The following is a 14,724-nucleotide window of genomic DNA, read 5'->3' as shown; positions in this document are numbered from 1 at the left end:
AAAATAAAGTCTAATGTTTGAGGTTATTAGTTATTATAACACATCAACACGTCGCCGTGACAACAGTCACGTCTTGTACTCTGCACTAGTTTTGGACCGGGCTCTATCAACAAATGATTAATGATTAATCCGACCATCAGTTTTTACAACATGCTTATTTATTTATTACAAAGATTCATATTTCAAAAAGACAAACGTCGTCAGCACATTTCCCAGAGAGAGGGACATTTACAGTCTCATATGAGATTCAACACATGATGCAGTAGAGGAGGAGTCCAGGAGAAGAGGAGCAGACAGGAAGAGGTGAAGCTCAATGTGTGTGAGCATCAGTGTGAACTCAGCTGCTTCAGGTCAAAGCCGTCATGGTCTTGAATCTGTCTGTGGCTCTGTGAGTGCTGAGCAGGGTCAGTCCCATGGAGTCCAGACTCTCCTCCAGACCCTCGGCACTGTCGATCTCCACCGTGTAGTCGTTGGCCTGAGAACCAGACACCTGTCAGTCATAACGTCTGTCTGCGGCCGAGACACAGGTGTCGTGCTGGTAGAATGAGTGGTGTGTATTTGAGTGTGTCGTATTTACCAGCTGCAGTGAAGCCAGCAGATATTTACAGGCTTCAAAGTTGTCCAGACCGTGAACGATAGAGGAGAACGGTCTGCGCTGACCGACGCCGTTCAACGCTCCGACGATCCGGTCTCCGTAGTCGTGGATGTCGAACGCCAGACGCTCCTCCTGAAAAACACCAGCAACAGGACGTGACGCGGGGGTGGGGGGCAGAAGTCAGGGTCTGAAACCAGTCTGAACTGGTTTCCAGTGGGTGTTACCTGCAGAACCAGCTGAGGTCGGATCATGTCCTCCCAGTCTTTAACCCGTCGGGACAGAGCAGTTTCCTGAGTGTAACCTTGACAGTTCACCACCAGCTGCTCCTGGAGACGCCACAGACACAACTTTCATCACTTACTCTCTACACTCTTTTTATTACACAGAATATATTTGATTTATTATTTATTCTCTGTGGAAACCCCTCCTCCCACTTCCTCCTGTTACTTCACGCTGCACATCATTTCCACAAGAAGAACAAAATACACCTCAAATAGAAATATAATGTCGTGCTTTGCCAGGGAACACAAGTATTTCTATATTCTAACAGATGATACATGTAAAATACAAAGTCTAAGTTTCAATACAAATGTCTCAAATCTTTTGCTCATACAATAAAGATCTAGAGGTTTGAAACTCTACACATTTAAAAAATATGAAGACTTGCTTTATCATTATATTTATTTAGTTTAACAGACTCTTCTCTCGATGTTGAAGCTCCTCAGTGTTTCTCTCTTTAACACTGATTTAATGTAAAGCTCCATAGTTGCAGGTATTGGGACGTGAACTGTGTCATTACTACTTGATAAAAGTGAATGAAACAAGGTCTTTAAAGGTTCATTGGTTCTGTTCATCCAGGCAGCAAACTGCAGTTTGAATAGTGAATGACAGAGTGTTGATGACGTACCACACGCAGCTTCACCAGATCTTCATAACTCAGCTCGTCTCTCGGAGCTTCTGCACAGACAAAAAATAATAATCACCACAAACTGACATCTTTAAATCTCCCAGAAACTAAATCTACTACCTGAAACAATCTAACGACGGCTCAACACACCTGTCCCGCCACTCTCAGGTGTTTTATTTACCTGGTGATATGACGTCTGGTCCAAACTCAGCTGGAACGTCATCAGGAAACGCTTCATATTCGTTGTCTGAGTTGACGTCATCTCCACCTTTAAAAGATTATTTTAAACTTTAATCAGAACAGCAGGAAGAAGTTCAGGTGTAAAAACTGAAAGCTGAGTGTATGAGTGGAGATCTTTTACCCAGCAGGTCGGGGTGTCTGAATCCTTCCACAGGCTCCTCCCCCTGCCGCTGTGGCCCCTCCTCCAGCTGCAGGAAGGTTCTCCTCAGCTCGTCATCAGAAACCACCACGCCCTGAGTATAAAAGAGAAAGGCTCCAGGTAAACAACACACACACACGCACACACACGCGCGCGCGCACACACACGCACACACACACACACACACACACACACACACGCGCACGCACACACACACACACACACGCACACACACACTCGCACACACTCTCTAACACACACTCACTGCTTTCCTGAAGATCCTCTTCCTGGTCTTCAGTTTGTCTTTCATCGTGCTCAGATAAATGTAGTTCAGGTCTGCAGACACATGAGGCTGCAGCTTCACTTCCACATCACAGATTCAATGAAACAGGGTTTTAGCTCAACTATTTAAAAGTCGCATTTGGCACGTTTGCATTCTGCAAAGGTTAAAGTTAAAGGTTAAAGGTTAAAGTTCCAGTTTGTGTTGTTGGTCTGAAACATACAGACTCTTCTCAGATTCGTTTCCCGGAACCTGAATCTGTTTGAATCATTAAATCACATTTTACTCGTCTGAACTCTGAACAAAGATGGAGTTTGTAGATCTGAAATATTATTCAGATTATGTTGAGTATAAGAAGTACAGGTTGACAGAAAGCAAGAGGAGCAAACCTGTAAATGTGGGTCCATTCTTCAGCTTGTGTTCAGGAGGATCATCTACAACACAAAACAAAAACCCATCATCCTCATCATCAGTTAAAGCTCTAGAACAGATCAAACACATCAACTGTGTCCTCACAGGTTCCTCTGAACCAGCTCCTGAAGTCCTGAAGTGACGACGGTCGTTTCCTTTTCCTCTTCCCTCCGTCATCCAGACCATCAGGAACCTTGTAACATTTCCCTGAAGGAGAAACACAAACTGTGTCAGCACAGAGAGCGACTCCTCCCTCAGTGAAAACACCTGAGTCCTGATGCTCACCTGATTTAAACGGTTTGTCCTCCCCGACGACAGAGTACGGGTCATGAAACATCCACAGGTTCACCTGAGAGCCACAAATAATAAACTGCAGAGATGAAACCAATTTCTTCTCACAGCAGATTTAGACATTTGATCTGTATTAGAGCCACTGGCGGAGGATGAAAAGTGAAGTTTCAAAATATTAGTTTAAATGTTTTAAAAAGGATAGATTTGTGATCTGGAGAGAAGTCACAGTATTTAATTAAGTTGCAATTTCTTTACATCAAAGGTTGATATAAAGAAATAAAAAATCTCTGAATAAAGTAAGAAAATTGTAATATTTCATATTTAAGTGATGATTTTAGGAGAAAAAGTTCTAATATGAGAATAAATTATTATGAATTAACTGGAATAACACAGAGGAGTTATCGTACAGCAGGCGGCGCCTCCTCCTCAGTTTCCACCTGTCGTCTCTCTCGAATCATCCGGCCTTCACCTGGAGCCTGAGACAAACGTCAACAGTTTACCACAGTGAGAAAAACTCAGTAGATTCAATGTGTACTAATGGAAACTCTGAATCTATAAATGCATTGGTTTATAGATTTAAAAAATATATATATTCGTGTTGGTTAAATCTCCATGTAGCTGAAAACAGTCCTGCATTCACAATCTGAAGTCAGTTTTCCTCTAGATATAAGTGCACTTGAATGCACCATGTTGACAGACCTCAGTTATAAAGTAAGATTAAACAGAGTTAAGATGAAGGACTCAGACCTGCTGCCTGTCGATGTGCTCCTCTGGCTCCTGGTCCAGCTCCATGTTGTTGTCCTCTAACGGCAGGAAGTTGTCTGCAGCGTCCCCTCCATCGTCTCCCACATCAGCTGCACCTGCTGCAGCCTCACCTGTGACCAGAGCCACAGCACCTGGACCACCAGACAACATTTAATCACAAACAAATAAATAAACAAAAAGCCTGGGAAAATCAGCAGCCACCGAGTTTGAAATATTTATACTAATAAATAAACAATAAAAACTTGAATTTTTAAATTTCACTCCGTCACGTCACTGTACAACCAAAGACTAATCACATTCTCTAATCAAACTTCCACATCAGATCAATAATTTAAACTGATCCGCTTCACAGATTGGAATCATGGAAACATTACATATAATTATCAGTAGACAAGATCATCTTCACCTTCCTGCTGCTGCAGAGACTCACTGTCCTGTAGAAACCTGGACCCTGATCTGAGCGTGAGGAGGATCAGATCCTCGTCTCCTGGGAGGAACATGTTGATCCTGAAGTCCTTCTGACTGCACAGGACCTCACCTTTCAAGCTGACACACACACACACACACACACACACACACACACACACACACAACACACACACACACACACACACACACACACACACTCTATTATCTGAAGCTGAAACACTTCCTGTGTAGACAGATGTTGTCCCTTTATTTTGAAAGGATAACAACATCTGTAGAGTCTGACCTGATGAGAGGAAGTTTGTGCTTCTCGTGGGTTTCAGGAGGAATCAGAGACTCGGGAGGAAGAGGAGCCACATTCACAGTCTGAAGACCAGAGACCAGATACACATCAGATTAAACTAGAGAGGAAGTGACTCATTAAAATGCAGAAGAAGAGTGTGCTCTCAGTGTCAGTGGAGGATGAACTGACCGTGTTGGAGTCACCTCTCTGTGAGTTCTCTGAGACGTTGATGTCCAGGGAAGTGAACTAAAAGAGACAAAGAAGAATCTGTCAGACTGGTTCTGATGCTGATCCGGGCTCGAGACTGACTCCATGTTTTCAGAGTGTGTGAGTTAAAATTTCAGTTTCTCGTCAGATTAAATACAATTTAATTAAACTTCCTCCTCTGGTTGAGCTGAGCTGCTGTTTCTTACCATTGCCACATCCTCAGCGTCGTGGGCGCTCGCTGCTGCGTCTGCGTCGCCCTCCTGAGACTCTGCCGCCTGTTTGTTACGTCTGTCAGAGAAACGACTCCGTCACAACATTTCTATCACAAACACAACCATTAAACTAGAAGAAATGTCTGTCGTTTTACTGTGAAGCAGCACAGATCATTAGATGAGACTGACTCTTACTTCTTGTTTCTGTCATTGATGTACTCCAGAGTTTGGTAAACGAGACTGTGCAGCAGCTCCACCTGAAACAGTCACAATATGAGATTTTTATGGATCAGATAAACACACTGACACTTTATTTTAATGTGTTATTGTCCTGTGGTTGTACCTTCTTGCTGTAGATGCAGGCTGAGCCCTGGATCAGCAGTGCTGCTTCTGCAAAGTTCAGTCTAATTTCTCCTCCATCAAACGTGATGCACATCTCATCCAACTACAGCAACAGAGAGAGAGAGGGTTCTATCTCTGTTAACCCCAATCAAAACAAAATAAACAGTAAGTTGGAAACGTCAGTGGTACAAACCTCACCTCTTCTAAATAGTCGTTTAACTCTGAAGCCACATCGATCTCCCAGTTCTTGGTGAGTTCTCGAATGGGCTGCAGCAGGTGAGCGTACCTGCTCTCTGTGGACTCCATGAGCACTTCACTGTGAGTCAGTCACAACACAACAATGGAAAACACTTCATTACAGGTTACAGGACAGGAGGAAAAGTACAGAGGTACTATCAGAACTACTAATTATGCAGAATGCTAATTTATTACAGCAGCTGTGTCATTACATCCGTCTTCATTAGGTTTATAATGTTCAGGTTTCTTTATTGTCAGAAATGTGTAAACCCAGGTCTGTTTATCACGGAGCTCTTGGTTAGTTGGTTTACTCAGAATATTAGAAACACTATGACTAACTATGACCTCTATGAGGATTCATTACACATTTCTGACAATGACAACAAAAACTGTAACGGTGGGATCTACTGGATTGTATTAGATTATACAGGTTTACCTAATAAAGTGGGCTGTTTCTCATAACTTTGGCGCTGTGCACGGAATTAACTTTACAGGAGAAAAGTAACAGCTTAACACGGCACCTTATTAATTCTTAATGTCTTAAACAGTCTTTTGTCTCATGGAGGTAACTTTATACCGGAAGTAACTTTATACCGGAGGTAACTTTATACCGCAGGTAAACAAAGTGACAGATTTAAGACTTAATTCGTTTCCTCCGACTGTACGACTCCCAGAGCCGGAATATAATATCACCCGCCTCTCGATAATCTAGTTTGTAATAATAAATACATGACGTTAACATTAAGTTTTAAAGCGGTTTTACGGTAAAGGACAGTAAAATATAACTCACCTAAGAGAGCGAGTCGGTTAAGGAGCCGCTAAATGTTCCGTAGCAGTTAGCAAACAGTCAAACAGCCCGCGCTGCAGTTCTTCTTCGGTGCTTCTGTCAGTGTTGGTTAAAGCCGGTGCTGCCCCCTGTCGGCGCCGTGCTGTAACACAGGCCGCTGTCCGGTAGATGGCGGGACTGCGCTCTGGATCGCAGGATTCATTAACAAATAATTAATTATCTGAGTAAAACATTATAAATAAAGCACAATGACAAGATTAATAATACAACAGGTGAACAAAGAAAGATGTCAGATGAAAGATCTGCCATTATCTGTTGAATCTTTCAGGAGAACCACGAAGCACATTCTTGTTTTTTGTTTGTTTGTTTTTTAAATGTTCAACTAAGTGTATTCATATGAACATTGTTTTTTTTAATTCTACTTACATTTATTTAAATTGCAAAATTTACAACCAATCAATCAATAAAAGAAAAAGATAAGAATTCAACAAAAAAGAAAAATAATAATAATTAAAAAAAACAAATAGATTTAATAGATTTAAAGAACATATAATTTTAGTGACAGAGGGACTTGATTTCCCTGATAAAGTCAGGAAGTTAACAAAACTGTTTTCCTTATAGTCAGAATAAGTGAAAAAAATCACGTTGTTTACAACTTTAACTGTACCTGTGTTTGTGTGTGTGTGTGTGCGTGTGTGTGTGTGTGTGTGTGCGTGTGTTGGTGGGGGGGGCTGCTTTCCCTCGTTTGTCCTCTGTGACCCTGACTCAACTCCAGTGAATTTGTCATTTAAATACAGTAATAAATACAGTATGTATGTCTGACAGAACCTGTGTGTGTGTGTGTGTGTGTGTGTGTGTGTGTGTGTGTGTGTGTGTGTGTGTGTGTGTGTCAGTCCACCTTAAATCGCGGCTCTCTGCACCACGTGACGGTATTCCTGGAAAGTTCCTGGAAATGCTTCTTTTGTGTTTATGGTGATATCGGTTATTAGGCGGCTCGGTGGACTCTGCTGTCCCGGACACACACACTGACGGACGGACACCGTGTTCAGGACACACACGGAGCTTTTGTGGCTCCGCGGGAAACGGGAGTGAGTCGGGTGTTTTTGTCGGTGGGCGCCCGGAGAGCAGCCGCCTCAGCTCGGACTGACAGGTTGACGGTCGGACCCTCCGTCTGTCTCCGCCGCGACACGCGCCATTAGCCAGAGGACCGAGAGCGGGGCAGGAGCGAACCCGCAGCAGAGGAGCCGTTCTGCGGATCCAGACCGTCCCTGTTCCCGCCGACATGTCGGACTGTTGTACACGGGCGATAAACTGGCGTCGCCGCTTCTGAACCAGCGGCTGTGGTCTGGTCTGGCTTGGCTTGGCTTGGCTTGGCTTGGCTTTGCTAGCAGCTAGCTCCGACACCGACACTCAGGTACGTGTGGTCCTATTTTATCAGTCTCCATGTCCCGGATACGTGACATTAGGTGGGTTCTACTGCCCGCATGCGAGGTGGTGACGACACACACCGGAGACAAGGTAAAACACCTGTGCTGTCCACTGGTGTTTAAACTGTCCGTTTCTCTGGGGAAGAAAATGAAGAAAACTCACTTTTCACCGTGTAATTCAGATTTATATCACTTTAAATCTTGTCCTCTGCCTCTGGTGTGAAAACCTGCCTGAAAATAAAATGGTAGGTTTTCTTCTTGTTATGAACAACCCGCTCTTAAATTCCGCAGTATTAATGTATTAAAGGATTTGTTATAAAATAAGTAAATATCTCTATTTGTGGCTGGATAATTTACCACATTACGCCAAATTATATTATAATTATAATTTCCTCCACGGCCTCTGTCATGTAAACATGCTTGAAAATAAAATGCTGAGTTGTTATTTACATCCTGATCTTCAATTCCGTGAACATGAACAAACTTGCTAAGAGGTATTATTTTTACTAGGAAAATGTCTAAATGAATCATTTACCTCTTTACGCCGAATTCTGCTCTAAATTCCAGTGATTTTAAGGTGCAAATATCCTAGAAAATGTTTCATATGTTAGTAACCCTTCAGTCCAGTCTTCCTTAGATTGTCCTATAATCACAACGGCTCATCAAACAGTATTTACTTAACTACCACAGATATGCGTCCAAGATACACAGTGAGCAGAATCAACATTTCAGTAACATCAGGTAAAGGACAGGTGAGGTGGTGATGAGAAACACTGGAGTCAAGGTGTTTAATGTGTCTGTTTCTCTGGTGAAGAAAATAAAGAAAACTCACTTTTCACCAAATTTAATTCAAATTTCTGTTGATTTTAATTTTCTCCTCGGCCTCTGTCATGTAAACCTGCTGGAAAATAAAATGGCAGTTTTTCTTCTTGTTATTTGCAGCCTGATCTTCAGTTCCACGTCCATGAATAAACTTACTGTCCACATCATTTCTCCGGATAATTTACTTCTTTACGCCAAATTCTGTTCAAAATTCCAGATATTTGAGGAGCAAACCTGGAAATGTTTTACCATGTTATAAAGTCCAGAAGAAGAAAAACGACTGATCAAATAGGATTTACCTGGAGAAGGTCCACAGATTAAAATCAACATTTCAGTAACATTAGGGGTTTTATTGCACATCTAAGGGGCAGGTGACGGGAGAACACCTGTACTCTCACCTGATGTTCAGTTTGTTAGTTTTAGTGAAGAACAAAGAAAACTGTCTATTCATGTTTCTCTGTTTTACTTCTTCTCCGAGGCCTCTGGTGTGAAACCTACTTAACTATTAAATCTCAGCTTCCTGGTTTTTTTTTTATAATTAATACTTCAATTCTGGATACAAGAATAAACTGATCAAGCAGAGTCTTAAGATCGGTAGAGGATCAATAGACTTTTATCACCTTGCACCAAATTCTATTCAAAGTTCTTGCAGTTTTTCATCACCTCTTGTTGTTGAAGGTCATTTATTGCACAGGTGAGGTGGTGATGAGGAACACTCAGTCTGAAGCTTTTCTCAGATCAGTCTGTTTTTCTAGTGAGGAGTGTGAGAAACGACACGAGGCCAAAGAAATATTCAAAACTCTTTAAATTTGACATTTCCTCCGTCGTCAGCTGGTGTATAAACATGTCGTTAGTTCTTTACAGTCTGAAAGTCTGCTCACGAGAAACAACCTACCTATAAGCATTAGAACTGATAGATAAATTGATTGATTGATTCTCCAGCTGTAAAATAGAGGAACTTTTCACCATAAACCAAATTCTGTTCTTTAAATCTAATGTCATGTCATTAGTTTTGTGGAGTATAAAACTATTAGAACTGTTTGTTCTTCAGTCCGCTGTTCACACCTCTCACACAGGAACTGATTGTTCACTAAATACTTTAGTCCTCGCAGGAAGGAGTGTGTTGTGTATTAAGGAGTATTAGATAACAATAGAGGGCATTAGAATCACACAGTAACAGCACAGTTACTGTCTGTGGTTAAGAAGAATGTGTGTGTTGCTCCCACAGTCCAAACTAAGCATTACTCATCACTAACTTATGCTATTTCTGTGAAAGCTGAGCATCCAGTTTGAACCAAATTACTGTCAGAAAACAAAGCATTTTAGACCTGACTGTGTTCTCACGTTTCCCATGTAGAAATGAGTTTAAATTAAAACTACAGTCAATTTTTTATTTAACTATAAATGTCTTAATGTTACCGTCTTAATTGTTTGGTTTCTAGTAAAATGTCCATTTAAATTCAAGGGTTCATTTTCAAATGTCTTGTTTTGTCCTGCAGATATTCAGGTTCAGGGAAAATCAGAAAATCTTTTTGCTTGAACGATTGATCTGATTGATCAGTCATCCATTAAGTTTCCAGTTACGTGCTGATAGTGAATTATTTGCTGAATTAAACAGACGGACGTGTTGACCTGTGAAGTCTGTTTTACTGTGTTTTGTTAAACGGACACATTTTTGACTGGACTCGGGTCTGAGAGGAAAGAGACCAGTTTCCAGTAAATTTCCTTTTTCCTCTGGTTTACAGAAACTTAAACACACCCTCATAATGATGGTGGTGATAGTGTTTATCTGCAGTGTCTGATGGTTTTATTTGTTTCCAGGACAGTATAACCCCCCCACCCCCCCACCCCTTCGTCTGGCTGCTGCAGACCTCGTCCATGTCTGAGCTGTGGGCCTACAACTAGGCTGAAGGTTGGATCTGTCCAATGACCTGCCAGTCCTCCGAGTCCACAGACACCATCGAGAGCGACAGACGAGCCGACAACAACTCCAGGGCTGTGGAATCGGACGAGAGTCGCATCGCCTCAGCCATGAAAGACCTGAAGAACACAGGTGAGAGAGGAAACTCCTTCACCTGTTACTAAGACATCTGTCACTGCTCACATCCAGGCTCCTGTATGTGAGGCTCTGACAGTCAGACAGACTAGAGAAACAGACCAGCAGACGGCTGATCTCTGGCTGATGTCTGTCTGATCGCTGGCTGATGTGTAGCTGATCTCTGGCTGATGTCTGTCTGATCGCTGGCTGATGTGTGGCTGATCGCTGGCTGATGTGTGGCTGATCTCTGGCCGATCGCTGGCTGATGTCTGTCTGATCGCTGGCTGATGTGTTGCTGGTCTCTGGCTGATGTGTGGCTGATGTGTAGCCGATCGCTGGCTGATCGCTGGCTGATGTGTGGCTGGTCTCTGGCTGATGTGTGGCTGGTCTCTGGCTGATGTCTGTCTGATCGCTGGCTGATGTGTGGCTGGTCTCTGGCTGATCGCTGGCTGATGTGTGGCTGGTCTCTGGCTGATGTGTGGCTGATCTCTGGCTGATCTCTGTTACTATCGTGTCTGTTATTTGTCTCTGATGTTTTCTGTCTCTGGTCTCAGGCTGGTACTGGGGCAGTCTAACCGCCACTGAAGCCAAAGAGATCCTGCAGGACGCCTCGGAGGGAACCTTCCTGGTGCGGGACAGCTCTCAGAGGGATTACCTGTTCACCATCTCAGCCATGACGTCGGCGGGTCCCACCAACCTGCGCATCGAGTACAAACACGGGAAGTTCAAGCTGGACTCGGTGGTCCTGGTCAAGCCCAAGCTGAAGCAGTTCGACAGCGTGGTCCACCTGGTGGAGCACTACGTCATGCTGTCCAGGACCAGCGACAAGGCGGCATCGAACTCTCAGCCCTCGGCAGCACCGCCCAACGGCACGGTGCAGCTGCTGCTCACCAAACCCGTGTACACGGCCACGCCTTCGCTGCAGCACCTGTGTCGTATCACCATCAACAGGAGGACGCGGCGGGTCCAGGATCTGCCGCTGCCCAACAGACTGAAGGACTACCTGACAGACTACGCCTACAACGTGTAGACAGGGGGTGGGGCTACAGCTCAGCTCAATGCATCAGCTGACCACTGACCAGTCCCATCACCTGCTCTACAGGTACCCGGCAGGGACACGCAATAACCATGCTGAGGTCTCCCTCCAGACGGGGGTCAGAGTCTCAGCTGGAGGTCTGCATCCTGATCACAGACACTTCAGGGTGGAGGCGGAGCCACCAACACTGAGGTACTGACCCTGACCACGACACGAGCAACACAATACCCCCCCCACCACCACCACGCAGTCACACTTCCTGGTCTCCTTTCAAATTAAAGCTCCAAACCAGATTCCCCTCTTTTATGAACAAATAAAAAGCTGCTTCAGACTCATTAGTTTCTAATAATAAAATGTTCTAATTTCCCAAAGTCCAAACGTCTTTAAATGTTTCGTTTTCAGGTCACTGTGACAGAAACAGGAGATCTGTGACTCTGGCCTGAAAAATCATCAACAAATACAAAAGTTAAAACCACAACAGGATCACAAACAAACAGAGAGAGAAAGAAGTTTGCAGTTTTCTGCTGCTCAGTGAATAATGACTGACGACTGTTTGATCACCAAATAATTAAAGATCAATTTCTAATATTGTTGCAGCTCAAACTTGAGCTGACGATTAAACTATTGTCACGATTGACGAGAAGCAGGAAGTGTCATTTGAACTGAATAAACTTTATTGATACAGGACTTTCAAAATATTCGTTACAAAACATTAACTAATTATTAGTTAGCAGTTATTCTGCAGGTGAATTATTACAGTTTAATAATCATGAAGTGGAACTGCACTGTTTGTCCTGCAGCTATTGATTGCTGTCATCATTAATTGGTTTATTAAATGTCAAACGGTTTCCCAGGGCAACGTGGTGTTTTTTTTGGTCAAGTAAAGATCGGTTCAATAAAGTTGAATGAACCAGGTGAGTCCGATTAAAGTAAATCTACTCCCACGCTCACCATCGACCCATAAATAATATCTCTGAAGCTTCGTTTTCTTCTTGTTATTCCTACCTGTAAACACAGGGAACGGAGCCATCTGATTGGCTGAAGTGAAAAGTTCACCTGCGGCCAAACGTCAGTGAGGTTTCTCCTGATCGATGAGCAGCGTAGAAAGCAAACTCTTTCCTCTGAACACACGTCAGACTCTCCGTCATGTTTGACTTTGTACCTGCTGGATGTAGTACTCTGTAACTGTGGACCAATCAGATCGCAGGAAAACACAACACCTGTTGATACTACGCTGCTGAAACTCTGTACTGATCCTCCGTTTCACATGTTCTCAAAATCAGTTCTTTTATCCAGAGATGAGTAATTATTTGAAATATAATTATGAACGGGTGAAATATTCAAATCTCAGCAGCTGCAGTTTTTCTGACAAAGGTAAAATGTGTCACATTGTTAGCATTAGCATTGTTAGCACCATCAGTGTTGTGGTGCTGCAGAGACGCCCTGATGAAAAAAACGTCCCTTCCAACTCAAATCGCAATGTTTTATTTATTTATTTATTTTGCATATCGTGCAGCCTTAATTTCATCCATTAATCAATTAACAGAATTTTCTCGGAGTCCAAATTTAACGATCAGATTAACGATCAATCAACTGACGAGTTGTTTGAGAACGATTCTCCACTTCTCATTTAAAGAACCAGCAGCAGGAAACAATATTAATATTGCAGCTGATCTTTTCCTGAGTGGAAGTAGTTCTAACGTCTCAACCTGCGACTGAAAACCGAATAACATTAAAAAAACAAGATCACAGATCTAAAATTAAGGGAAAGAAAAACTCTGCAGGAGAGATGTTTGTGTTCAGTCCTCACTCCTTCAAGTGACCAGTAATAAAAATCTCAGAAACTCAGTTAAAATGTTGATGACATTTAAAACTATGTGATAATAATCAAAGGTAAAATCAGCTGTGAGGTCAGAGGTCACCCTCCGTGTTGGCGTCACTTCTCCAGTCTGTCAGGGTTCAGGTGTCAGGGTGATGTGGTCATGTGACAGTGGGTCACTCAGGTAAATGGGACTTTGTTATTGCACAGGTTTGTCCGCAGGTTCGATGCTCGTACTGTTGCGTCTGACACTGTGTGAACTCTCCACCACGTTTCTGTCAGTGTGGATTATTCTCATGTTCCTCTTCTGTTTGTATTTTTGTATTGGGGGGGTAATCATGGATGGGGGGGGTCACTTCTTTTCTCCCTTAGCTACATGATGAAGTGGACGAACAGTTTCCTGTTTGCATGATGAATGAATAAATCTTTATTACATGAAACAATGAGTAGGACAATAACTGTACATATCTCTGCTGTGGACCTGAACCTGCAGCTCAGCCTGTTTGATTTTATAAATATTTATTGATTGTGTCACACTGTGTTTTCTGGTACAGTTTTTGACTCTGAGCATGTGTCGTCCCTGACGCCGGCGGGCGGCGAGCTGCAGCGGCTCCGCCTCTGTAACGTCGATCAGCTGCAACCATGAGAAATAAAGTTTTATATGGTGGTTCATCATGTGTGTTTTCTTCACACGTCACAGCTCTGTGTTCTCTGCTCACTCGCTGTATTCACTTAGAAAAGTTTTTACATTTTTATATTCGGTTATTTGTGTTTTTAGTTTTCACTCAGTTTTTAAACGGTCACATTTCACCCTCTGGGAAAACCTCTAATTCAGTTTCACAACATCAGTTATATGAAACATTTTATTCAGATTTGTTTGTTTAATTTTTCCCTCATGTTTTTATGAATAGCTCAGTTTATCTTTGTCTCTTATCAGCATCCTGTCAGTGATCAACAGGAACACACTAATGTAAATATCAAAGCTACTGGACTAATGTGGGAGAAGAACATGGAGGAACAGGAAATACATTTTGTTTTTAGGTCAGTATCTACAGACACCAGGTAAATAAATCAAAGAGAACTGTTTCATAGAAACCTTCACGTTAACTTGATGTATTTATACTGAACTCAGTATTAGTCCGTTATAATTTAATTTATTCAGCTGTTACAAAGTGTGAGTTCCCAAACATAAACCTTACGACTAACTCCTTAATAAACTGTTAAGTTTTAGAATTTCGTGCTGATTCTTATATGTGTATATATATATATATATATGTATGTATATATATATATATATATGTATGTATATATATATATATATATATATATATATATATATATATATATATGTATGTATATATATATATATATATATATATATATATATATATATATATATAACAGTAGCTCGTGCTGTTTGTTACACACCTCAGGGAAACCGTTCAACCTAACCGCGTTGA

General features: G+C 42.3%; 2 protein-coding genes across 2 annotated transcripts; one reads left to right on the top strand and one right to left on the bottom strand.

Moving 5' to 3' along the window:
* Positions 1-136: 136 nt before the first annotated feature.
* On the bottom strand, positions 137-7,161 carry ncaph2 (non-SMC condensin II complex, subunit H2). The gene is made up of 21 exons (XM_056367781.1): positions 7,021-7,161; positions 6,126-6,306; positions 5,297-5,414; positions 5,100-5,201; positions 4,952-5,013; positions 4,751-4,832; positions 4,527-4,583; positions 4,341-4,420; positions 4,035-4,174; positions 3,611-3,759; positions 3,271-3,339; positions 2,858-2,921; positions 2,678-2,779; positions 2,551-2,595; positions 2,147-2,217; positions 1,864-1,975; positions 1,684-1,770; positions 1,503-1,552; positions 820-921; positions 578-727; positions 137-475 (listed from the first exon to the last, which is right to left on the bottom strand). Exons 3-21 carry the CDS (start codon positions 5,402-5,404, stop codon positions 347-349), a joined length of 1,761 nt encoding a protein of 586 aa, XP_056223756.1. The 5' UTR covers positions 5,405-5,414; positions 6,126-6,306; positions 7,021-7,161; the 3' UTR covers positions 137-346.
* A 237-nt stretch (positions 7,162-7,398) lies between these two features.
* On the top strand, positions 7,399-13,936 carry socs2 (suppressor of cytokine signaling 2). The gene is made up of 3 exons (XM_056367784.1): positions 7,399-7,536; positions 10,193-10,424; positions 10,964-13,936. The coding sequence occupies exons 2-3, from the start codon at positions 10,298-10,300 to the stop codon at positions 11,437-11,439; spliced, it is 603 nt and encodes a 200-aa protein (XP_056223759.1). The 5' UTR covers positions 7,399-7,536; positions 10,193-10,297; the 3' UTR covers positions 11,440-13,936.
* The last annotated feature ends 788 nt before the right edge of the window (positions 13,937-14,724 follow it).

Source organism: Seriola aureovittata, chromosome 22 (genome assembly GCF_021018895.1).
Source record: "Seriola aureovittata isolate HTS-2021-v1 ecotype China chromosome 22, ASM2101889v1, whole genome shotgun sequence".
In the NCBI taxonomy this organism is placed as follows: domain Eukaryota; kingdom Metazoa; phylum Chordata; class Actinopteri; order Carangiformes; family Carangidae; genus Seriola; species Seriola aureovittata.
This window is presented reverse-complemented; position numbering and strand designations above follow the sequence as displayed.

What these genes read in the sequence shown, in the direction of transcription:
- socs2 (XM_056367784.1), top strand. Translation starts at nt 10,298, where the DNA reads ATGACCTGCCAGTCCTCCGAGTCCACAGACACCATCGAGAGCGACAGA. An exon ending in GAAAGACCTGAAGAACACAG is followed by an intron (nt 10,425 to 10,963) that starts GTGAGAGAGGAA and finishes CTCTGGTCTCAG; the next exon opens with GCTGGTACTGGGGCAGTCTA.
- ncaph2 (XM_056367781.1), bottom strand. Translation starts at nt 5,404, where the DNA reads ATGGAGTCCACAGAGAGCAGGTACGCTCACCTGCTGCAGCCCATTCGA. An exon ending in CCTGCATCTACAGCAAGAAG is followed by an intron (nt 5,014 to 5,099) that starts GTACAACCACAG and finishes TGACTGTTTCAG; the next exon opens with GTGGAGCTGCTGCACAGTCT. An exon ending in AGGAGGAGGCGCCGCCTGCT is followed by an intron (nt 2,922 to 3,270) that starts GTACGATAACTC and finishes TGTGGCTCTCAG; the next exon opens with GTGAACCTGTGGATGTTTCA.